We start from the raw sequence: 24,271 nt of genomic DNA, 5'->3' as shown, positions 1-24,271 counted from the left end.
AAAAAAAAAAAAAAAGAGAGAGAGAGAGATACAGGTCTCAGTCAAGAGATGCTGAGAGCCTGGCACACATTCTTACTGCAGGCATTCCTGTAACCCTAAAATTTCAGGGCATGACATCATTATAGCACTGAAAAATGGAGAGGTGGGGGTTACACAGGATGAATCCAATGGGAACCGGAAGCATCTGTTCACTTGCTCTGATGTACAAAGTGCACTGCAAGGTGTCTTGGCCTCAGTGCTTCAGTCCCGTCACCCGCCCACTTTCCTCCTGGCCCCAGCCCTCATTTCACAAAGCCAGGGACGCCTTCCAACCTGCTGGAACCTGAGGATGCCAGTGTCAAAGTTCTCCTTGTCTTTACCTCCTGGGGCCTCTCAACACTTTCACAGACTAGTCAGCCTCTCCGCTCTGGAATCCTTTCGGGGATCCTTGGCTCTGTCCCAAAGCTGTCTGTCCTTGAGTCCCACAGTGTTCTGCCTAGACTGCATTCTCTCCTAACTTCATCACTCCTGCTCTGAGTCACTCCCGCTCAACTCACTGCCTCCAGCTCAGCTCATACCCGTACCACTCATCAGATAACTGGTTCTTCAGCCCAGCTCCTCTGAATCATGCACACATTCACCATCAATCCCCAGTCTCTACATCTGGACGCTGCATGGACCATGAACCATGTTTCTAAAGCCACACTTCCCATTCTATTTAATGCCATCCTCCTCTCCTTTGTCCTGATTCTCATCCCCAGGCTCCCCACCTTCCCTATCCAATTTTTCAGAACCCTTCCCTGACTCCTGTCCACCTAAGCCCTAACCTTCCCTTATCTCTGTTGTAGGCTAGGCTCTTACCTCTTACCTGAACTGCCTTCTCCCTGAAGTCCCACCAGGGGCTCTCTGGTGCTTTCCCAACACCACAGGCAAGGATTCTTTCCCTGAGGCCGACACACCCAGAACTCAGATCATATCAAGCCGGGATTCAGACTCTGCCAGGGACCTCATGCCCTTCAAACAAATGCTGTGGTCTTCCTGTGCCCTTGGCCCTGCAGGCTCAGGCCAACTGCTCGTCTCTGACTTCCTCACCTGCTCGCCTCTTTCCCTGGCATTCCAGCGGCACCCACCAGCTTCTAGAAGTCTCTTGCTCTGCTCTGTAGCCTCCCTGTTCCCTCTGCTTCAGAGCAATCCTTACAGCCGATCACCTGATCACCGTCTCAAGGGTCAGCAAGCACACACCACTTTCCATCCAGATCTCAGCTGTGAATTTTTTTTTCTCATTTTACATTTACTTCTTTCTTTTGTTTGTTTTTGTGTTTTTGAGACAAGGTCTCTACACAGCCCTGGTCATCCTGGTATTCATTGTGTACAGTAGACTGGCCTCAGACTCACAGAGATTTGCCCGAATCTCTAAAGGTGTGTGCCATCACTCCTAGCTTAGCATCTACTTCGTTATGAAACACCCATGGGAGTGCTTACTACACTCAGGCCGTGCTCCAAATGTTTGTCTGTTCTCCCATACCCTGTGGTAGGGACTTGCTACTATGAGGTTTGGCCATAGGGCAGAGATTGGGGCTGGGATTCAAGTGTGTGACTCACACTGTAATCCCTGTCCTCTAACATACTGCACATGTGCTGTCGTCATTTCTCTTGCCCCATGAGTCGTTCTCTAAAATGCATGAAACATGGGACCCTTAGCTGACTGTGGCATTAAAACCACCAGACTCTGGGGAAGGCTCTGACAAGGGTCAGGGTTCTGGGAAGGAAAAGGCTAAGAACCTCTACATTAGATAAGTCTTTTCAAATCAAAGAGAGACCTCTGTCCCTTTTCTCTCTGAGTGAGAAGAAGGCCCCTGAGCCCCGTGTGGCTCATAAAGCAGCTAGCTGGCTGCTATGTATGGGTACTTAAAGCAGCTAAAATGAAACCCTGGAGCCAGGCGTGGTGGTACGGGCTTGTCATTCTAGCTAACTAGGGGGCTGAGACAGGGGGACCCAAGAGCAGCCCTGAGGTTGGGGGGGCGACAGACCAAGCTCTAGAGTAGCCTGGGGAAGTTAGACTGGTTTCATATAAAAGTAAAACGTAGGCTGAGGACGTGGCACAGTTGTGGTGTTTGCCTAGCATGAGTGAAGCCCTGGGCTTATGCCCACTTAAACAAATAACAATGACAATGACATTAAATACAAAACTGTGACTATGAAATGTTAGAACTCTTCGGCACACTGGCCTTATGAAAGCGCTCTCCACAGGGCCACACAGCCTCTGCACAGTATGTGAGGGGCATGGACAACAAAAGCTCTTCAGACAGTGTCATGGATCCCAGGAGGTCTCTCCACCAAATGCAAGTGGTAGGTTCCTCAGCTCTGTAGGAAGCACCCCCATCTGGGGTCCACTGGCTGAAACGCCTGTACCCCTGGGGCACCAAGCGAGCATGAGCCTTTTTCAAAGCTTCTCTAATACAACAGGGGGCTCTGGGGTTACACTTGGGTTGACTTTCTCTTTACAAGGCCATCCCAGGCAAGGACCAGTGCCAGCTACACTAGTAGGGAGAACTATATAGATAATCTGACTTAAACTCAACCCTTAAGAATTTATAACCATTCCCACCCCACAGCTCTGCCTGCCTCTAACCAGGGACATACAGGAGCCTTATATAACTGTCCTCTGAGAGGCTCTACCCAGCAGCTGACTGAAACAGATGCAGACACCCACAGACAAACACTGGATGGAGGTTGGAGACTCTTATGGAGAATTGGGGGAAGGATTGAAGGCCTTGACGGGGAACTCTATAAGAAGACTAACAGAGTCAACTAACCTGGACCCCTAGAGCTCTCAGAGATTGAGCCACCTACCAAAGAGCATACATAGGCTGGACTGAGGACCCCTACACACATATGTAGCAGACTTGCAGCTCAATCTCCACGTGGGTCCTCCAACAACTGGAGTGGGGGCTGTCCCTAAAGCTGTAGCCTGACTGTAGTATCAGTTCCCCAACAGGGTTGCCTTGACTGGCCTCAGTGGGAGAGGATGCCCCTAACCCAGCAGAGATTTGATGTGTCAGGAGATCCCACCCTCAGAGGAGAAAGGGAGAAGGATGGGGAGGGACTCTGAGGTGGGAACCAGAGGGGGGCAGCGTTTGGGATAGAAAGAAAGAAAGAAAAGAAGAGAAAAGGAAAGAAAAAAGAATTTATAAACTAATAGAGAGGATCACACAATTCTCTCCCTTTCCTCCTCACTGTACAAATAAATAAATATAATTAAAAACATTTTAAAAATTCATAGCCAGTTGTTGGTGGTGCACATCTTTAAACCCAGCACTTGAGAGGCAGAGGCAGGCAGATCTCTGTGAGTTAGAGGACAGCAAATTCCAGAAATACCAAGGATACCAAGAGAAGCCCCTGGGGGTTGGTGAAATGGCTCAGCGGGTAAGAGCACCCAACTGCTCTTCCAAAGGTCCTGAGTTCAAATCCCAGCAACCACATGGTGGCTCACAACCATCCGCAACAAGATCTGACTCTCTCTTCTGGAGTGTCTGAAGATAGCTACAGTGTTCTTACATATACTATATAAATAAATCCTTAAAAAAAAAAAAGAGAAGCCCTGTCTTGAAAACAAACAAACAAACAAACCAAAAGACAATAACCACCTAACCAACTAACCCAACAAACAAAAAAACATATCCAATGTAAAAAGCATTTTTAATATAATAGATGCTTAATAATAAATTTTAATGTATTTTTATAAAATAATTTTTTAAAGTATTTTAATATAGTGAGAAGTTCAATGCCCCAGAGATTTAAGATTTTAAAATATCCATTAAAAGGAAAGGTGATAATATAAGCAAATATTGACATAATCTTAGAATAATTAAGGTCTGTCTCTAAATGATATCAATGTCTCAAACTGAAAAAGAAAGAAGATATAACTATGTATAATTTTAAACCTCCCATATGCTACAACAACAAACTCTTCTCAAACACAACAGCTTGGGAAAGGAACCTGTGATACTTGAGACAAAAGGTACCAGCCATTCTTGAGGCTGGAGAGGTGGCTCTGTGGTTGAGAGGACTGACTAGCTGCTCTTCCTGGGAAGCTCCAGCTTCAACCCCAAACATTCACATGTCTTTTACTTCTAGCTCCAGGGGTCTCTCTCTTTGCCTGAGCCTGCAAAGGTACTCACATTCATATGCACATACCCCCCCCCCACACACACACCTACACATAATAATTGAAAGCAATAAAAACAAATCTTTGAAAATAAAAGGTAACAACTCTCTGCTTCTAAGACATTCACATGAAGTAATAGAAGGAATGCACCAACACAAACCTGGCAAGGTTAACAAGAGAAAAGATGCAAGGTCAGGGTGTTCACACGGACCGAAGGAAAACAGGACCTGAAAACAAACCATCAGGCTACCAGAGGGTGGAGGGGTAGCGTGTACTAGAGGCATTTGAGTGACATATGTAGACAGGTTCAATGTGCCTGCCCTCCTCTCTATATGTCTAGAAACTTACTGTGGTAGTTTGAATACAAATGGCCTCCTCCGTAGACTCATATATTTGAGTGCTTGGTCATGAGGGAGCGGGGCTACTACCTGAGAGGAACTGGAGATTCAGCCTTGTTGGAATGGGTGTGGCTTTGCTTGAGGTAGTGTCACTGAGAGTGGGCTTTGGGGTTTCAGAAGCCCAAGCCAGGCCCAATGGTTCTCTCTTCTTCCTGCTGCCTATGGATCCAGATGTAGAACTCTCAGCTCCTTCTCCAGCACTGTGTCTGACTGACTGCCTCGGAAACTAAGCAAGTCCCAATTAAATACTTCCCTTTCTAAGAGTTGCTGTGGTCATGATGTCTCTTCACAGCAGCAGAACATTGACCACGACACTTACTCTTGGGAAATAATAGGGTAGATTTGACCTGCTCAGGATGGTCACCGCAGAACTGTGCTTAAGAGTGAAACTGTCCCGAATGTCACAGTAAGGCTGGGGATGTCACTCAGAAGATGCATTCACGTCTTGCATGTGTAAGACCCTGGGTTACTTCTAGCGCTATAAAAACACATGGAAAGCTAATGTGACTTACGGGGGTGAGGGCACATTTACACAATAGGACACAGTATGACTATTAAAGGCCATTGTCACTCTGGACTTGACATGGCAAGAACACCACCATGTATAAATAAAAACACTTCACCACCCAGAGAAGAAGAATGATAAACAAAATATTAACAGTCTCACTTATGTCTGAGTGGCAATGAGATAGATGACCATTTTTACTTTCTTCCCTAGGCTTGGCTTACGTTTTCAAATCCATATATTAATTTCATCACCAGGACAAAGCACAGAATTACTTTTGACAAACTACCTGTATTTGATTCCTCCCTCTTCTAGAAATATGAAGAAAGGTTACTTTAAAACCTCAGCCTGAAAAGGGCTGAAAAGATGGTTGAGCACCTAAGACACTGTTGCCCTTGGAGAGAGGACCTGGGTTCCTGTCCCAACACCCACAGGGTGGCGCACAACCATTTGTAACTTCAGCTCCAGAGGATCCAATGCTTTTGACTTCTGACCTCTGTGGGCACCAGGAATACATGTAGTACAGACATAGCCAGGGAAAACACTCATAGACATAAAAGAAAATAATCTAAATTAAGAAGAAGAAGAAGGAGAAGGAGGAGGAGGAGAAAGAAGAGGAGGAGGAGAAAAGGCATAGGAACTGCAATTTGAGCACAAAATAATCAGTGACTGTTGGGCAACAGTAGAGCTAAGAACCAAAGAAAAGGAGAGTTCTAAACACCAACTGGTGTGGGAGAAAAGCCATTAATGCCCCAGGACTATGTGACATGAAGGGACACAAAAACCCCCAGCAGCACTATTGTCCAGGGAAGGATGAAGAAAGCAACTAAAGGCAATGTCAAATTCTAGGACTCTCTCTGTGAGAGCTCAGAGCCCAGGAAGGCTGGTGCCAATACGAGGTGGAGTTAGGAAAGAATTTGGGTGTGGCCAAGAAAGACGAATACATTTCTAAGATGCACCTTACCAAGAATCACGGCATAATTAGCAAACTTTACAGCACTTGGTGTTGGTCTTAGGGCTTTCTTTTTATGTTTAAAAAGATATACTTCATTTTTCTTTATGTGTGTGTGCAAGCACAGGTGCCTGCAGTCAGAAGAGGGCATCAAATCCCTTGGAGCTGGAGTGGCTGTGAGGTCCCTGGGACAGCAGCTAGCGCTATTAATCACTGAGTGATTAAACCTCTTCATCCCCAGGACTTTGCTTTTAAAACATGTAGAATTCTGACAAAAGGGACAGTCCATAACTTACTTATTACTTTCACTCAGAACAGATGTAAGGCTGATTGTTGCCAAGAAGGCACAATACTGTAACTTGATCTTAAATTGTAAACTCCAACTCCTGTTTCTGCACCTAGGATTCTTGGCACAGAGCTCAGGTGAGCGAAACTCCTAATACTGCTGTCATGTTTTAAACAAAGTCCTGAAGTGCAGCAGGCCTATTACCAGAGAGAGCAAGAACCCGTGTGACTCTAGCTGCAGGTCCTCCTTAGCAGAATACTGTGCAAGGGAATGAAGCCTCAGGTGGTTTGAAGTAGACCGGGTCCCCATAGGCACATGCAATTGAATGTTTAGTCATTAGGGAGTGGCACTGTTGGTGAAGGATTAGGAGGTGTGGCCTTATTGGAGAAAGGATGTCACTGGGTTTCAAAAGCCCATGCTAAGCTCAGTCTCTCTGCTTGTGGGTCAGGAAGTAGCTCTGAGCTACTGCTCTAGTATCTACCATGTGGCCTGCTGTGCTTCCCACCATGATGTTAATGTACACTAAACCTCTGACACTGTAACCCTGCTGCCAATTGTATGTTTTCTTCTGTAAGACTTGTCTTGGCCAGAGTCTCTCTTCACAGTAACAGGACAGTGACTAAGTCAGAGCCCATCTGGACCGTGGGGCAATTTCTTGATGAGTCTCTCCCATTGTGTGTGTGTGTATGGGTGTTGGATCTCCTGGAAGACAGTTGTGAACTGTCATGTGGGCGCATGAAAGTGAACCTTGGTCCTCTGGAAGAGCAGTCAGTACCCTTAACTGCTAAGCCATCTCTTCAGTCATGAAGCTGATACACATTAGCCACGAGGCTTATTTGGTGAAAAACACAGCTAGAGTAAACAAGTATTATGGGATTTGGGTTAGTCGGACTTCTCATCCCTGTGATAAGCACCTGGGAGAAAACCTTTCACAGGGGAAGGACTTGCTTTAGCTTATGGTTTCAGAGGGCAAGGCCGAGCAGCATAGCACAGTGGTCAGAAAGCAGAGAGCAACTGGGGACAGAAGAGGGATGCTGCGCTAGCCCTGGCTGGCTTTCACCTTTTCCTCTTTAATCCATTGATGTACCTAGCCTATGGGGGAGTACCCAACATTCAGGGTGGGCTAACCAGCTCTGTCAATCCTCTGTGGACATGCTCACATAGACACAGCTGAAAGCCGCAGGCCTTACTAATATCTGAGGCATTCCCCAAGCCATCGAGTTAACGATCCAGAGTACCCATCACAGCACGCTTGGACACAATCAATCGAATACAGGTTGGACTCTAGGAGAGCCGAACTTCTGAGCTAGAAAACTTGAGATGACATGAGGAGTGTTTCAAAACGGAACCATTTAAATATCAGAGGATTAAAGGAGAACCTTCAACAACTGCCAACACTGGCAGAGCTGGCAAGAAATGACTGTCTGCCAGGGAGCTTTGAGGTGACGGGTCACTTTGCAACAGTGACTCAGCTATTGGTGAAAGATGCAACAAAGCAACTTGAAGAGTTTACACACGCACCACAGTTTTTCTGTGTAAAACAGCAAGTCCTAGTGGATCCTGCTGTACTCCCTACTATTCATGTGCTACCACGATGAATGGCCTTATGCCGCCGACGACATTTTCCCTACACCAGCTCTGCAGTCTCTCCACAGAATGGGACTTCCCTCCAGCCCCAGGTCCACCTCTCTACCTTATTAAAGCCCTGAAACCTTAAACTCAGTTAAGCCGTCTGGGTAAAATATACCAAATTCCGAACTCCCTGCTAGCATGGTTAGCTTGTCCTCAGTTTTGGATCTCACTTCTGTACCAACATCCCATCATTCATTACGACCTCTCAATTCTTTTGTGTCTGTATGTTCAGGTGTGTGCAGGTACACATGTGCTCGTGTGTATGTGCGTGTGTGTGCGTGCATGTGTATGTGTAGGCCAGGTCACCATGACGCGTCTTTCTCAAGGTCTCTCACTGAATCTGGCGCTCACCAACTAGTTAGGCTGACTAGGCAATGAGCTCCAAGTACCCCCACCCCCCGGCTCCCCCAGCTCTGGAATCTGACCTTAGGTCCTCATGTTTTCCCAGCAAGCACCTTACCAGCTACTCCAACTCCCCAGCCCCAGGATCTGCCAATTCTTCATCAAGCATCCCATGCATCTAGGATGATCACAGCAGACGACACTGCTTCGAGACAGATCTTGTGGGTAGCTGCTTCTGCTTTCACTATAAACACTCTTTATTATGACATGCTACCTTCAAAGTACGACCAAAGAAAAGCCTGAAAGCCTGTGGAACGATACCAGCCTCTCCATGCAGCACGTGGGAGCCTCCATCCATCATCTGTTCCCACACTCTACCAACAGCCTGCTCTTGCCTCACTCTCAGTAATATCTCTCTGTCCTGGAAGGTGGGCCTGCTCCGCACAAGCCCTTCCAGTATTGGCCTCTGGCTTTTAATGATGCTGTTCCCCCTTCATATCCATCCGCCTTGCGCAATGACTCGCCTTTCAGGGCCGCTGGGTAATACTTTTTAAGTCTAGATTTAACTTCTTATACTTTCTAATGTCTTCCTGCACTCCAATCTCATGATTCACATGTAGCTTCGTTGAAACAAACTGGACACATACAGGGGAAAGACAGACCCTTAGATCAATTCACATGTTTGTCTCAAAGTCTGAGACCACACATTTCCTGATAGGGCTAAAAGAACATAAGCCATGAATTCAATGAGCAACACAAACAAGTGGTCGGGGGCAGCAAGGTGGCTCTGCAGGCAAAAGCACTTATCTCGCCAGCACAGCTATTTGAATTGATTTCCTGAAACCTCAGAAAAAGTTATCCACCATATAGGCTCCAGCCCTGGGGGGAGGCAGAGGCACACGCCCCCCTCCCCATCATCCACACACACACACAGGCAACAATAATGCATTTTAAAACAGATGGTAAATCAACATTAAGATAAGCAAAAAATAAATTAGCCACTCATATAAAATGAGCATAGTTCTGTAACTAAGTCAAACAACAAACCAGATAATAAAGGCAATGTACACATAAGATAACATAATACAGGTCTTAGGCCCCTCTGAGGATGGTCGTGTAGGTAGTTTCCTCTCACAAAAGCTTTATAAAGCCTGCAACCTAATGTCAACTGAGTGTCTAATTGAGGATTCTAACTGACCTCTAGTTTACCGTGTACTATGCAGGTCTTGAATTCTAAAGCATCTCTTTTTTGTTTTCTAGTGACATAGTCTCAGCACCTGTGTTCACCTAGCTGGGGTCTCAGGAGCCCTGCAGGGTCTGGGGTTATATTCCTGAGAACGGGAGACTTGTCCCTTTAAAAGGGGTCCATGCAGGACTCAAGTTGAGAAACACAACCGTGCACCATCTCCCGATCAGCTCCATTTTTCCCACGGGGGAAATCTAACAGGAAACTTCCCCAAAGCGTAGAGCAAAGCAGATAGGGGATGCTACATGCGTCGGTGTCAGATTTCGGAAGCCAGGCAGAGGCCATCCAGCCCCGAGAGCAACAGTCCTTCTCCCTCAGCCCACACTCGCCATGGGGTCAGGGCGCTCCGTAGACCCGGCGAGGTGTCGGGGGACAAGCACCTGTCACCGGGGTCACGGGGCTGCAGCGGGGCGCCCGGATGTGCCCAGGGAGACGGCTGGACAGAACCGTGACCTCCCGCTACCCTCGCCCCTCAGGACCCCGGCCTCACCTGCTGGGCGGGCCGCGGCTCCGGGGGGGCGGGCGGCCACTAGCGCCCCGCATCCCGGCCACCAGCTTCCCCAGGGTTCGGCTCCTTTCCGGGAGCCACGCTGCGAGCGCGCGCCCGCCAACGTCACGTCACAGCTCGCGCCGACGCGCGCGCGCTGGGGAGGGTGGGAAAACGGGCCTGCGTGGGGCGGGGCCCTCCGGATGATTGGCACCGAGTGCTGGGTTAGCCTCCCGACTCCTGCTGGGCTCTGTCGCGGCTGAGTGAAGGAGATCCACGTGGCTTCTGGCCGCCTCTGGCCAGCCTGGTTGTCTCCAAGCTGCAAGGTGATGGTGAGACCGAGGCTTAGCTTTTCTTCGTGCTCCGGAGGATTCTAGAAAACAACACAGCCTAGCAAGGTCTAGGCCTTGTGGCTTAACCCAGGGCACTATCATTCATTCATTCATTCATTCATTCATTCATTAATTCTTTGTGCATAATTAGGGGTGGTGGGGCACATGTGCTGCAGCTCGGATCTGGGCATGTCAAGGATAATTTTCTGGAGAAGGTTCTCTTCTTCCACTCTAAGTTACAGGGACTGAACATGGACCCCCAAGCTCGCATGATAAATGCTTTTATTCACTGGGTCATCTCACTCAATCAGTTCTGCGCATTTTCCCATTCTGCCCGTAACTGCTCTTGTTTTATAAATGGGAAGGCATTTTGTAAGTGTTTTGTCTTTCCCAAGCCAAACACCCATCCTGTGCCCCGGTTTTGAGGAGAATTAGGGTAGAATACTTGCTTTTGCATACTGACCCCCATGATGTATTCCTAGCTCAAGGCACCTCCATATCTCAGTTAATGGCTTTGAAGTTGCAGAGCTGTGTACTTGAGAATGAAGACCTGGGAACAGGGCGTAGACCACAGATGGGACCATCCTAACAGACACCTGAAAATATTTTTATGTTTAGAGCTTTATAAAGTCCTAATAGGTAAAACATTTGGGCACAGAGCCAGTCCTTCTCCATCTAAAAACAGAATCCTTGGTCTAGCACCAACCTGGGTCACCTGCCCTTTCTGGTAATGTTACACAACTGGACTTAAAATTCAGTTCAGCAAGAAATTCAATACTGCAGGCAGCGCAACCGGAGCCTTCCTGCTTAGAGCCATGTGGCTGCTACTCAGATTCTGCTGGGTCCTTGATGGCCTCCACAGAAAAGAATTTCAGAATGAAGCAAAGACATCAACTTTACAAGACTCGATTGAAGAGCCTCAAGGACAGGCATCAGGACATCAGTGTACCTCAGCATCAAGGGGGAGCTCCACATGTGACCTTGGGGTTTGAAGCAACCCCACATACAGCTAACTGTAGATACTAGGCAAGGCATATGATGGTATATTTCTTTTTGTTACCCTCAGAACTCTTTGAAGAGGGATGTTTTTTTTTAAAGGTATCTGATATGGGCTTGCAGTAGAGAAGAGAGTGCCACAGATAGAACCCCTGATCAAAAGGATGTCTTTTGTATATAGGTCACAAGAAGGTCGGACCGCCATTGTAACAATCTCGTCTGTGATGATTCTGTGGAACTGGAGGGCAGTTCTTTTGCAGGATTAGTTATGAAGAAATTCCTGGGGCTCCAGGAAAGACAAACATAAGAGCCGGGGGATAAAGGGGCCCTTTCCTTCTTCATGTCTCTCACTTTCTAATTAGCTATCCTGCTTCAGTTCCCTGCTCTAAGACTTTGATCTTTTAATCTTAAGAGTTGATGATGCCCAATGCTTCTGTGTTCTGCATAGGGTGTAGCTTCTGCCTCTTCAGGGATTCTAATTCTCTTTCTTTCTGTCTTTGTCTGTATCTCTGTCTCTGTCTGTCTGTCTGTCTGTCTGTCTGTCTGTGTTTACATGGATGAATGTGTACCCACAGGTATGTGTAGAGGCCAGAGGCCAACCTTGGCTTTTGTTTCTCAGGATGTCATCTAGTCTGTCTATCTATCTATCTATCTATCTATCTATCTATCTATCTATCATCTATCTATCTATCTATCGGCAGGGTCACTCACTGAATGTGGAACTCACTAACTTAGCTGCCCAGGCTGGCCACTGAGCCCCAGGAATTTACCTGTCTCCGTTTCCTCTTCTCCAGAATTACAAGTGCGTACACGACACCCAGCTTATTTTATGTAGTTCTGAGAATCAAATCCAGCTCCTTATACTTGTGCCGCAAGCTCTCTGGGTGTGAAAGTTTTAGCCTGAAGGATCTAAGGGGAACGTGAGAAGGTCACTTTAGAGATTGGAAGGTCATTCTTTGGGAATCTGCGTCATCTGTGAGAGTGGATTGTGTAGACAATAAGCACAGAGCAGGTTGTTGTGATTGGCTAGTTTAATTGTTGACCCCCAAAGAAGAACGTTTTTCACTACGTGTTTTCATGTGGTATTTGAGGGCTATCATGCTAACCAATCACTGGAACTAAAACCAGAGTGTGTCATCGCTTTAATTTCAGTATGTAAGTTTTGTGAGGTGTAATATACATACCCACTATTCCACATTAAATATGGCACAGGTTCCCCTTGCACTCTGTCAAAATCAGTTTTGTAGGATGGCTGTCAGCACCGTTTTAAGTGGTGATGCATATATTTGGCATTTGGAAGGCAGAGGCAGGTGGATATCTGTGAGCTAAAGGCCATCAGGGACTACATATTAAGTTCTAGGACAGCCAGGGCTATGTAGAGAGACTCGGATTCAGAAAGGAAAAAAAGAAAAAAGAAAAGAAACAAAGAACAGAAAGTTAACTTTTGAGTTTAGCTGTGAGATCCATTGGGGTGGATCATTAAGGGCTTTTTATGTGTCCTTAGTGGTTCCAGATGTCATAAAATATCTACTAATCCCATTTGAGGACTATAATTGGGAACTAGATGATTTTGCTAGTGAAATCCAGATCCCTGTCTGTGTTGTCCAGCTGGGAGATTTTTCAGGAGGACTTCCAGTTTTTACCCAATGTCCTTGCGTTCAAGGGTGACCTAAAGCCCATTGTCCAGCCCATCCTAGAGATACCTGTTCATGGACAAAGGCTACTATCACAAAACCACTCGGAACCATTACGAACAGCCTGTCTAGTTCCAGTTCTCCAAATCTATTTGGTATCAGAGAATCAATTTCCTTTTAGTGATATGGTTGAATTACAATCAGCATCAAGGATCCATCCGAACTATCGGGTGAATATTCCATACTTTCCAAAGAGATGGTTTCTTTGTTCCCCTGAGAAGGGAGTCAGCTAACTCACTGTCCTGCCACAGGCAGTCTGTTTGTCATCCCAAATTTGGAACTATCCTTGCTGTCTCTGTGATTACCTGTCCAGTCGGAGGAGCTGTGGAACAGTTGTTTGAAGTTGAGCCACAGACTGGGCTTAGAACTTAGTGTCTACTAAAGGAGAAACTTGCCGGATACTGATGGTGCACATCTTTAATCCCAGCACTCCGGAGGCAGGGGTAGGTGGGTCTCTGTGAGTTCAAGGCTAGCCTGGTCTACAGAATGAGTTTTAGTACAACTAGAGCTACACAGAGAAACTATGTCTCAAAAAAAAGAAAAAAAAGAAAAGAAAAGAAAAAGAAAAAGAAAGAAGGAAAGAAAGAGGAGGAGGAGGCGGAGGAGGAAGAAGATGAAGAAGAAGAATCTTTGGTGTTGTGAATCACATTTGTCATCCTAGCATGAGGGAGGATGAAGCAGGAGGACTGGGGAATCAAGCTCAGCCTCTTGGCTACATAGCAAGTTGAAGACCAGCCTGGGTTATTCAAGACTTTGTCTCAACCAACCAAGCAAACAGATAGATACATATGCGTTCATATTTGAACATAAAATTTTGATAATCTGGTTCATGAACACTGCTATACCCTTGACTGGCATGTTAAACTGGAACTATGCATACTCTGTTTTGAGTTGTCCCCTCCCCCCACACACACTTTAAAGACTGAATTTTGGACTGGAGTGATGACTCACTGATTAAGATCATGAGCTCATTTTTTCATACTACCTGGGTTTGGGCCACCCAGTACCCACATGGTTGCTCACAACTGTTTGTAACTACAGTTCCAGGGGACCCAAGGCCCCCTTATAGCCTCCAAGGTCACTGCAGGGGTGTGGTGCACAGACACTCATGCAGACAAAACACTCATATAGACAAAAAAAAATAATTTTACAAATGTTATTTAGTGTGTATGACTGTGCTGGATGCATGCATATCTGTGCATCACATGCACCACGGTGCCCACGCAGGTCAGAAGAGGGTGTTGGATTCCGTGGAATTTCAGTTCTAGACAGTTGTGAGCCACTGTATGTTCTGAGGACTAAACCTGGTTCTTCTGCAAGAGTAGCAAGAACTCTTAACTGCTGAGCCATCGCTCCACCCCTTCTGTCTTGGTTTAATGATTGGTTAGCATTCATGATTCTCATGCTCTGGATGTGGGAAAAGATCCTTTGTTTTGGCTGTTGATTTTGAGTGTGGGCATAACAATCCGTGAAATGCTTTATTGTTTACACAGTCCACTGTATCAGAAAATTTATATCATTTCTTCCAGATTCCCATGGAGTGACGACCTTCTATTCTTCAAGATCCGACCTTCTCATGTTCTGCCTCTCTTCCATCAGATAGGTGACTTTCAGTTCCTGGATAGACAAGGTCGGTGTCCCAGCTTTAGAAAGGCTGATATTCAGCCACGGTCAGCCCTGAAGCTTAAGGCATCCAAGTCTCACGTGGAGGAACTGACATAGGATAGCTTGCTAGGAAATAAAGGAGACACAAGGAAGGAAGCACACACACCCATCACCTGGTTCTGATTTCTGTTTCCACCTAGCTAAACCCTGGGAATTTCTTCTATGTTTGTGATACCAAGGTGCATTTCTGTCCTGATGCCTGCGTGGGTCTCTCTAACTGGCTCTCCCTTTTCTGCTAACTCGATGAACACGCTGAAATTCTTTCTGTAGAAGCTATCAAGGACCCAGCAGCATGCCCTGTCTACATTCTTGAACTGCATTTTCTGTTGCCAGTGGCAGATTGAGCTGCTGTGCATAGCAGTAACCAAGGCGTTTGTGCTTTAGCTTAAATCACACTTGTCCCTCAGGAGCTGTGGGGCATTAGCTCTGGGACATCGCCAGTTATCAAAATCCACACATGCGGAAGTTCCCTGTATAAGTAGCATTTGCATATTCCTCATGAATACTTTAACTCATCTCTCAATTGCTTTTAAGACCTACTATGTGTGATATAAGGTCTGTGCATATAGTTGCTATACTTCATTATCGGGCGATAAGGACAAGGAAGAAGACACTGTATAGGGAACATTTCCAGTCCACTGTCGATTGGACCCAAGGGTATAAATCATGAATGGGGATCTGAGCGCACCAACTTTGAACTATTCATCTGTAATAGAATCATAAAACCACAGGTTAGAGCTAAACAAGAAGCTGCCCCATCCCTTATCACTTCCTTTACCCCTTTATTCCTTACCCCATCCGGGCATCCATCCCATCATCAGCCACCAAACCCAGACACTAATGCACATGCCAGCAAGATTCTACTGAAGGGACCCTGATAGAGCGGCCTCTTGTGAGGCTATGCCAGTGCCTGGCAAACACAGAAGTGGATGCTCACAGTCAGCTATTGGATGGAACACAGGGCCCCCAATGGAGGGAGGAGCTAGAGAAAGTACCCAAGGAAGCTGAAGGGGGATGCAACCCTGTAGGTGGAACAACAATATGAACTAACCAGTACCCCCTGAGCTCGTGTCTCTAGCTGCATATGTAGCAGAAGATGGCCTAATTGGCCATCATTGGGAAGAGAGGCCCCTTGGTCTTGTAAATTTTATATGACCCAGCACAGGGGAAGGCCAGGGCCAAGTAGTGGGAGTGGTTGGGTAGGGGAGCAGGGGCAGGGGTGGGGTATAGGGAACTTTCGGGATAGCATTTGAAATGTAAAAGAAGAAAATAATAAATAAATAAATAAATAAATAAAAAAAAAATAAACAGTCAAGGAACCTAGAAACTGGGGAGATTGGAGAGACGTGTGCAAGATTCCAAGGGAAACTCAGGGATTCCAAAGTGAGTGTTTCTGGTTCCTACTTTGGTGCTATTTGTTGACAGTTTGCTTCTAAAAAACAAAACAAAGCAAAACCCCACCAGTTTGGATAATTTACACAGTAGAAAATCCCATGCCACGTACCTAAGGCCAGCTGGCATTCAAACACTGACCTAGGTGGCCAATGAGATGCTCTTACTAAGAACCAGGCTACTGTGAAGTATTCTGTCCTTTAAAATTCTTACTATATATTTGATGAACTGGTTGGGATTATATAGAATCTTCTAAGGGAACCTCTGTTAGTTGTTGAGACTAGTAAGCATCATTATACAGCACATTATTTTCCAGTAATTCATATGTAACAGTTATTTTGAAAGAGGGAAGAAAATATGTGAAAAGATGACACTGTATAGGTGTTCACGTCTTAGAGTTGCTGTCACTTACCCTGACCTGGATAGCTTCAAGCAACAGAGAACCGTGGCCTTCCAGTGCTGTAGGCTGCGGTTAGAAAACAAGGTGCCAGTGTGGCAGACTGTGCATTTGCTAAAGATTGTAAGAGAGGAAGGATCCTTCTGTGTCTCAATTTTGTCAAGGTCATTTTTTTGCTACCTTTTGTCAAAGTCAATTTTAGTCTTGACTGAGTAGCCTTCCACTGGAGTGGAGTCAATTTATTAGGTGCTGCATTCTTAGAGCAAATCTTGGAGCAAATTGACCCTTTTCCTAGAGCTAATTATTGCCAGTAGCCCCTCTGTTAAAGACTGAACTCTGTGCCCACCTCACCTCTCCATCCTGGGATTTGGTCTGGCTTGAGTTTGCACAGGCCTTGTACATGCTGTCACAATCACTGTGAGTTCATATGTGCAGCCACTCTGATGCCCAGATGTTTCCTTGTGGCTACCGTCCCTGGCTCTTATTCTCTTACAGTCCTCTCTTCTACAATGATCCCCGAGACTTTGAAGGAGAGAGTATGGTGTATATGTTTTCCTAGAGCTAAACATTCTGCAGCCGCTTGGTTTCTGCACCTTGTCCTCCTTTTATAAATACACTAGTCATATGGGGTTTAGCTCTCTTGTCTAGTATGAGTCTATCTCACTTTGCATCTGCAAAGACCATGTTTCCCATGAGATCACATTCATAGGCTCCGAGTGCCCATGGACTTGGGAGGGGGCACTAATAGACCCAACGCATGAGAAGAATGTTCTAGTGTAAGCTGCCAAGGAAGAAAAAAAAAAAAGGCTCATAAATTGTATGGTTATCTAAGTGTCCTTGGTAGATCCAGGCTGGCAGAGGGGGAGATGTTCTAAGGAGACACTGTGTGCTTCCGCTTCTCCGTCAGACTGTTCAAACAATGGACCGGAAGAAATTGCCGTTTCCCCAGGACTCTCGTTCTGGAAGAAGAGACAGATTAAAGCCTGGACCAGCCAGAGAGGAAACTTATCTCCTGGAACTTTTCAAACCACTGTGCAGAAGACACTCCAGTCCTCCACTTACACTGTAACCTTGGGTCAGGACCCTGAAGATGCACTTGGAAAGTTGCTGGGCCTCTCTGTCTCTGTTCCTAGTGCATTCTTATTGAATTAATCTCCCTCTTCTGCTTTTGCTATTAATTAAGATCTATTCCATCTACTTATCCAAGACAGGTGCCTGAACCTGACTTGTGACACAGGCTGTAACCTTAAGTCCAGTGACACTGGTGTATCATCATGAAAGTGATTTCATGATTAGATCATAAACGTTCACGATGTGCCTTGAGATTCTTTTCTTTTGATCTAGCACAGACAGTACAACTGCAGCCCCTCATAGCTTCACACAGGGAAACTGAGGCTTCTCATGGATAGCAGCAGACGAACTGGGCCAGTTTAACACATCTGCTTTCAGTTAACCTCACAGAAGCTAGGGAGACAGATCTGGGACAGGTGTGGCTGTCCTTCTGGGCCAGGTTTAACAGAGTAAAAGTTTCTCCTATACCCAGAGAACATCTGTTCAGTCTCTAGTGGGGCCTCCCACAGCTGACCCCATCTGGGAAGGGCCCTGTGTGTACAGCTGGCTTCCTGCCTCCTTGCTGGAGAAGAGGCTGGCTTTCTGACCTGCCAGGCCGTTTGTTGTGTTTCTAAACAATGCTTACGGTCCTGTTTCCTCTCCTGTGAGTCTGTTGCCTCTCAGCACTGCTGTCAAGTTCGGGCAAGAGGCTTCATGTCTCTTCCTGCTCTTGCCTGAATTTTCTACTACAATGATTATATTAACTAGATAATATAATATTATATTATCTATATAATATATTATTCATGTCTATCTACATACCTATATATAGATATATCTATATAACAAGATTATATTAACTAGATAGATGATTTAATGATTATATTAACAAATAACTAGAAAAGTGACTTGAGAAGGTTAAGTAGAGGGCTTAAGATGTTTTAGCAGCAAGACACTAACTTCCCTTGCTGGCCCTTTACTTGCCACCAAACAGTTCAGTCCCATCTTACGGTTATAAGATGGCATACCTCAGCCTATAGGAGCGGGGGGCATACCTCGCTTGATGGATGTTAACGTTAGGGGCTTGTTGTTGTCATGCAAAAAGCACAGCTCTCACCTCAAAGGGGATACAGACATAGTTTATTCTGGAGCCAAGTGTGAGGCCCAGGTAGCCATGGCCCAGGAACAGAATCGGGTTACCCCAAATTCCATCTTCCAGTGTGGAAGCAGCATATAACATAGAAGAATATCATAGATCAAAGTAAATTTCAAATACATTGGTGGAAACACTAAATTGAGGTTATGGAAATGACAGCTTCTGCATTTCTTATTTCGTCCATGGCCCTGCCACCATTTTCAGAACCGGCAGCAGTCAGATCTTCCTCTGGACAAAACCTGAGGAGGATTTCTGTAGGACTGAGGGTGACCATGTGACTGTGAGCCCGTACTGAGGGAGAATGGGAACGAACCCAGGTGGGACAGAGGAGACATTCTGAGTTCTAAAGAGAGACACTTGTGTCCCACCACGTAGAGAATGGAGCCTTCAGAGGTGACCTGAAGGCTGACAAATGGCCTCACAGCCAAATCTGTGTATTGGGTAGGAGTCAACTATAACCTAGTCATAGAAAAAGGAATAAAGAGAGGACATAGTTTAATTAAGGACCAGTAAAAGAAGCCAAGGGGGAGAAGAATGAACCGAGAGTCAGCATGTGCCTGTGCCTGTGATTGGGTAAAAAAAAAATCACATGGTTATGTCCCTGGTTGGACCAACGGGGTGTACAAGGAATGTATGAGCCTACAGACATACCCAGAAAATAACCAATCTCAATAAAATTACCTCAGTCTTTGTTCAGTGTCTTCCATAAGCCCAATACCGACTCTCTAGGTGACACAGCTCAGTGGCAGCCCTCTCTGGGGACCCCTCCCACTCTCAGGAGCATTTCTTTCACTGTGTTCAAGCACTTAGTCCAAGCTCCTTATTCTTCGTCTGCTTGAGAGACACTTTCTCAGTGTTGCTCTGATCCCCTAGTCCCCTGGGTGACGCTCACCAGCGCCACGAAAGGCTCTGTTGCTCTCAAAGATCCAACGTCAGTATCTCCTGGCCTTTGTCTTGTGCTTTCTATAGATCCGAAGACTGCTACAGACATAGACGGGAAGCAGCCCCTCTCTCCTCATACATCCAAACTGTAAATGAATTCATGTTTCAAGACAAATTGTTTCCCAATCTGTTTTGGAATCCAGAAGAACAAGGGTGGAGTTTTATGGACCTGAGTGTGTAAGATCAACTGCAAACATTCTCCCCATTTCTGGTCTTTAACTATAGCAGAGTTCTCTGTTGCCACGTGACAATACATACATACATGCATACATACATACACACAATACACACACACATACATATATATATATATGTATATATATATATATATATATATATACACACACACACACTAATATATAATAAGTGTTTTTCCAAAGCATATATACCTATGATAAAGCTTAATTTATGAATTAGGCACAGTAAGAAGCTAGCATTACTTAAAAATAAAATGGAACTATATATCAGAATAAAACTGCCAACACTACCTCTGGGCTTTGGGGCTGTTATGGAGTAGGGTAAAGCTCACTTTCATGCAAGTACTGCGGCTCAACAGTCGTCAATGTGATAACTGAGATGGCCTCTAAATACTGACAGGAAGGTAGCGTACACCGCATGGATACCCTGGACAAACTGGTGACGCGTGTCCTGCGTGAGCCAGAGCAGGATGGTCCAAGTTCTCTTTGAACTGTGCAGAGTTCGTGCAACTTCAAACTTCTGCATCGTTTTTGGAACTTACCACTTGAGATTTCCAGGCAGTGGTTGACCACAGATAACTGAAACCACATCAGATTTAAGCTCTGGTGGGGGTGGGGCTGGGGCTGGGGGCACTGCTTGGAAATCGATGGTGCTTGATTCATACAATTTAGTCACTCATTAAGTAAGTGGGCCAATAATGTTATGTGTTCAGTGACTGTATATATTCTTTAATTAAAAACATAATTTCCATTGTAGGTTTATCCTAGGTATTTATGATTTGGAAAACCACTTAGTATATATTAGTATGTATGGTTGGTTGGTTGGTTGGTTGGCTGGTTGTCTCCAGAGGTCTTGAAGGGTGGCCCTTAGGAATGGATTGACTACTGACTATTGTATCTCTGGAGAGCTCTTCACCACCCAGCTGATTCACATAATGCCTCTGAGATACCAAGTGGGCTCTCTATTGCCTCTGACCCTGTGGCCTGACCTGTACCTAGGATCCTCCACCCAAACCCGTGTCCTTTCTTTTTGTCCACTCTCAAGCCCTGCACCACAGCCCGCCACTTTCAGAAGCCCAGGGCAAGATCAAAGTGGGATGCGCTGTCCACTTTCAGAAGCCCAGGGCAAGATCAAAGTGGGATGCGCTGTGGTACAAGGTGGAGAGGAGATCTGAGCACAGTGGAGCCCTCGAGATGTCCTCTCCCTTAGACACCGGCAGTTGCTGAGGGTGGCTTGTTTCCCAGGCTTTGTTGGCATGGACCGGACTTTGTGGTCCACATGTGTTTGCTCCTCCGCTCTCAGGGATGCTGAGATTTTGTCGGCTTCCCTCTGTATTTCAGAGAGAGATTCCCGGAGAAGTTGTGTTTGATTAGTTGACTAACACTAGGTGAAAACAGGAGAGCAAGGCAGGCCGTTCAGAAGCTCTTCTGGAAGCCTGGAAAGTGACCGTGTGGCGGAAGGAGGCTTCCAGACTCAGGGATGTGGATTTTTTTTGGTGACGTGGGCATCGTGTGAGATGCTTTGACGGGTTCTGGGGCTCGGGGCTGGGATTCAGAACCCTATCACAACTGACTCTGAGTTTTGCCTGTTTGGTGTGTTGCCATGAACTCCTCTTTGATCCATACGCTGAGACTAGGAAGATGCCACTAGAGGGCGCTGACGTTTGTGTCTCTGCACAAACCAGCGCCAACAGCAATGGTTACTTTTTCGGAGTGGAGGCAACCAAATCAACACCACGACGTAGATTTTAGGGATAGTGAGTGCACTCCGTTGGAAGTAATCCCACGTGTGCACTGGACAGTTTTCTACGTCATTCATTGCAAATTCCCCTCTTACTTCTACTCCCAGATGCTGAGTCTGGATTGAGAAGATCTAGCCACTGATGTCCCTAGTGTTTGACCCACCAGGGCTAAGCTAGGTGGTTTAGCTCTACATCCTGGATCCAGTCATAAGGAAAACACTCTCCCACCCCCACAGAGGTGTGTCCCTAAAAGAAGGGTGTCTCTTTCTTTACTGAAAATTCAGTTGTTTGCCAATTGTGCATAGCTTATTTGCTTGTAGGCAGAAGGGGGGAAGGGTGTCTTGGGTTTGAGGGTTGGGTCTTATTTTGTTTTTTGTTTTTTTCTAGACCTAAGGTCCTTATTCTAAAAATGTACTATTGTGCTCATGTGCGAGTTGGAGAGGGGCAGGCACGCCCTGGTGTGTGCCTAGAGGTCAGAAGACAACTTTATGGAGTTGAATCTCTTCTGCCATCTTACTATGGGCTCTAGGGACCAAACCTGCTGGGTGTCATGCTAATGCCCAGGGTTCTTTTTTCGTTTTTTTCCCCCAAAACGAAACTAGAAATTCTCACTTGAGAGGACTGAGGGCAATACAAGACCTCGTGTGGTGTGCACAGCCCAGGGTGACACACAGAAGTCGCTTTCTTGTGCCCACACTGCTACTCCTGAGGGATCCAGGCTCTGTTTATTTACATCTGTCACCTGTTGACCATCACAGGGCTTGTGTGTGGCCATCCTCCTTAAGTGCTTTTAGCAAATAATCCCAACTAGAGCTTGAATCCATGGATTTTAACCAATGATTCTTTAATCGATGAAAATCTAAGACTTGTGGAGGACACAGGTTATGTTAGGCTAACTTGGGGGTGCATGCCAGTCATCCCAGCACTCAGTAGGCAGAGGCAAGAGGATCAGGAGTTCAAAGTCATCCTGAGCTACATATTGAGACAAGGCCAACCTGGGCTTACAGGATACACAGGATCTGTTTACCTTCTTCACTTGGCAATGAAGGTTATCTTATAAAATTCCCACTGTGCTTCTTGTTTGCTGTATCCACCAGAGAAGACTGCTGGAACACGGGGTTAAACCAACAGAAAGTATTTATTAGCCTGTCAGTGACTACACTGAATGTTTGGGATCCCAGTGTAGTCCCAAGCCTTCCTCAGGCTTGGTGAACTTTTAAGGACAAAACCCATGTTCTGGGTTGACACACTTCAGTTAACAAGAAAAGCCAGCCAGAAGCAGAACTACAGAAGCCAAAAAGCAAGGTTCATACGTTTAGAGATTTCCCAGAACTATGGACTTTGATGGACTAGGCCTTGGTTTTCATTTTTGACAGGTGGTGCTGTCCGTGTGCTGAATTTTACAGCTTGAATGACAACTCCATCACGGAGTCTGTTACAGTCACAGCTGAAGTCTGTGAGCCTATGAAGGACTGGGGCCCTGTTACAGTTCTGATGCTCTAACTGAAAGAAACAAAATCAAAACACAGCCAAAGGGACCCACACGTTAGCTCAGCAGGTAATAAAGGACCTTGCCATACAAGCCTGGGACCTGAGTCTCACCCCCAGGATCTATATAAAAGTAGAAGGGAACAAACAAATGTCACAGAGTTGTCCTATGGTCTGCATATGCCCACACTGAAACAGCCCCTGCCCTAACGTGCATACTTACAATAGTAATAATTAAAAAAAAAAACCCTCAAAACACCAAAAGTTACATAGAAATGAACACACAGAAAGTGACTGAAATGTGGAACTTGAGATGTTTAGAATGAAACTGATCATTTTTGAAAACCAGAGCTCCAGTGCGAGCCTAGGTCTGGACCTTTGCTGACAGTGAGCTGTGTCAAATGCTGGAAGGTTAGAGAGAAGAGGAGCACCTGTGTAGCAGCACAGACACTGTGCAGGAGGAAGATTTGAGGGTCTAGACAGGAGTGGGAGAGCACTGGGCTGACTGCAGGTGGAGTCAGGGTGCCTGGATACAGGGAAAAAGCCCCAGGGAGGAGACACTAAGGAGGAAGACACCGTTGTCTTTGCACCATGTAACGGTTGATTTCTTTCTCCTCCAAGGTGGAATAAGGTTGCATCATTAAAATCCAGAAGTGTTAGGGCTGGGTCCCAGTATAAGGGGTCTTCACATTACATCTCGAAGTTAGAGCCATCAAATGACTGCACCACAAGGTCAAGGAACTCTCTCCCTGGGAGGAGGGCCCACTCCTACACTGAGCACGTCTACGTGATATTAATACCAACTCTCCTAGCTTTTGCTCGGGGGCAGCTAGTGCAGTTCTAGGACCCTGTAGACTGGGTTTCTTCCGTCTTCCAGGATAACACCTATACCTAACAGCTGCTTTCACATCTTTAGCTTGTGTTCCCAATTGTCACTACTGCCATCAAAGTACTGTGAAATGATCCCTTGCTTTTCAGCCACCACCCAGTCTGGTTTCAGAACTGGGGAGTCTCCAACCTGGCGCTTTCCCCTCCGCATTTCTTTTCTTTTCTTTTTTCTTTGATATTTTCTTTATTTACATTTTAAATGCTATCCCGAAAGTTCCCCATACCCTCCCCCTGTCCCTGCTCCCCTACCCAACCACTCCCACTTCTTGGCCCTGGCCTTCCCCTGTGCTGGGTCATATAAAGTTTGCAAGACCAAGGGACCTCTCTTCCCAATGAT

General features: G+C 46.0%; 1 protein-coding gene across 1 annotated transcript in view; it reads right to left on the bottom strand.

The window, feature by feature from the left end:
* Entpd4 (ectonucleoside triphosphate diphosphohydrolase 4) overlaps positions 1-24,271 on the bottom strand; it is a 73,634-nt gene that overhangs the window by 18,873 nt on the left and 30,490 nt on the right. The window contains exon 2 of the mRNA XM_029541345.1: positions 9,999-10,368. Coding sequence (XP_029397205.1) covers positions 9,999-10,368 — 370 coding nt within the window. The remainder of the gene's footprint in view (positions 1-9,998; positions 10,369-24,271) is intronic.

This window comes from Mus pahari, chromosome 8 (assembly GCF_900095145.1).
Source record: "Mus pahari chromosome 8, PAHARI_EIJ_v1.1, whole genome shotgun sequence".
NCBI classification, from domain to species: Eukaryota; Metazoa; Chordata; class Mammalia; order Rodentia; family Muridae; genus Mus; species Mus pahari.
Note: the sequence above shows the minus strand (reverse complement) of the source record. Positions and strands in the feature narration are given on the sequence as shown.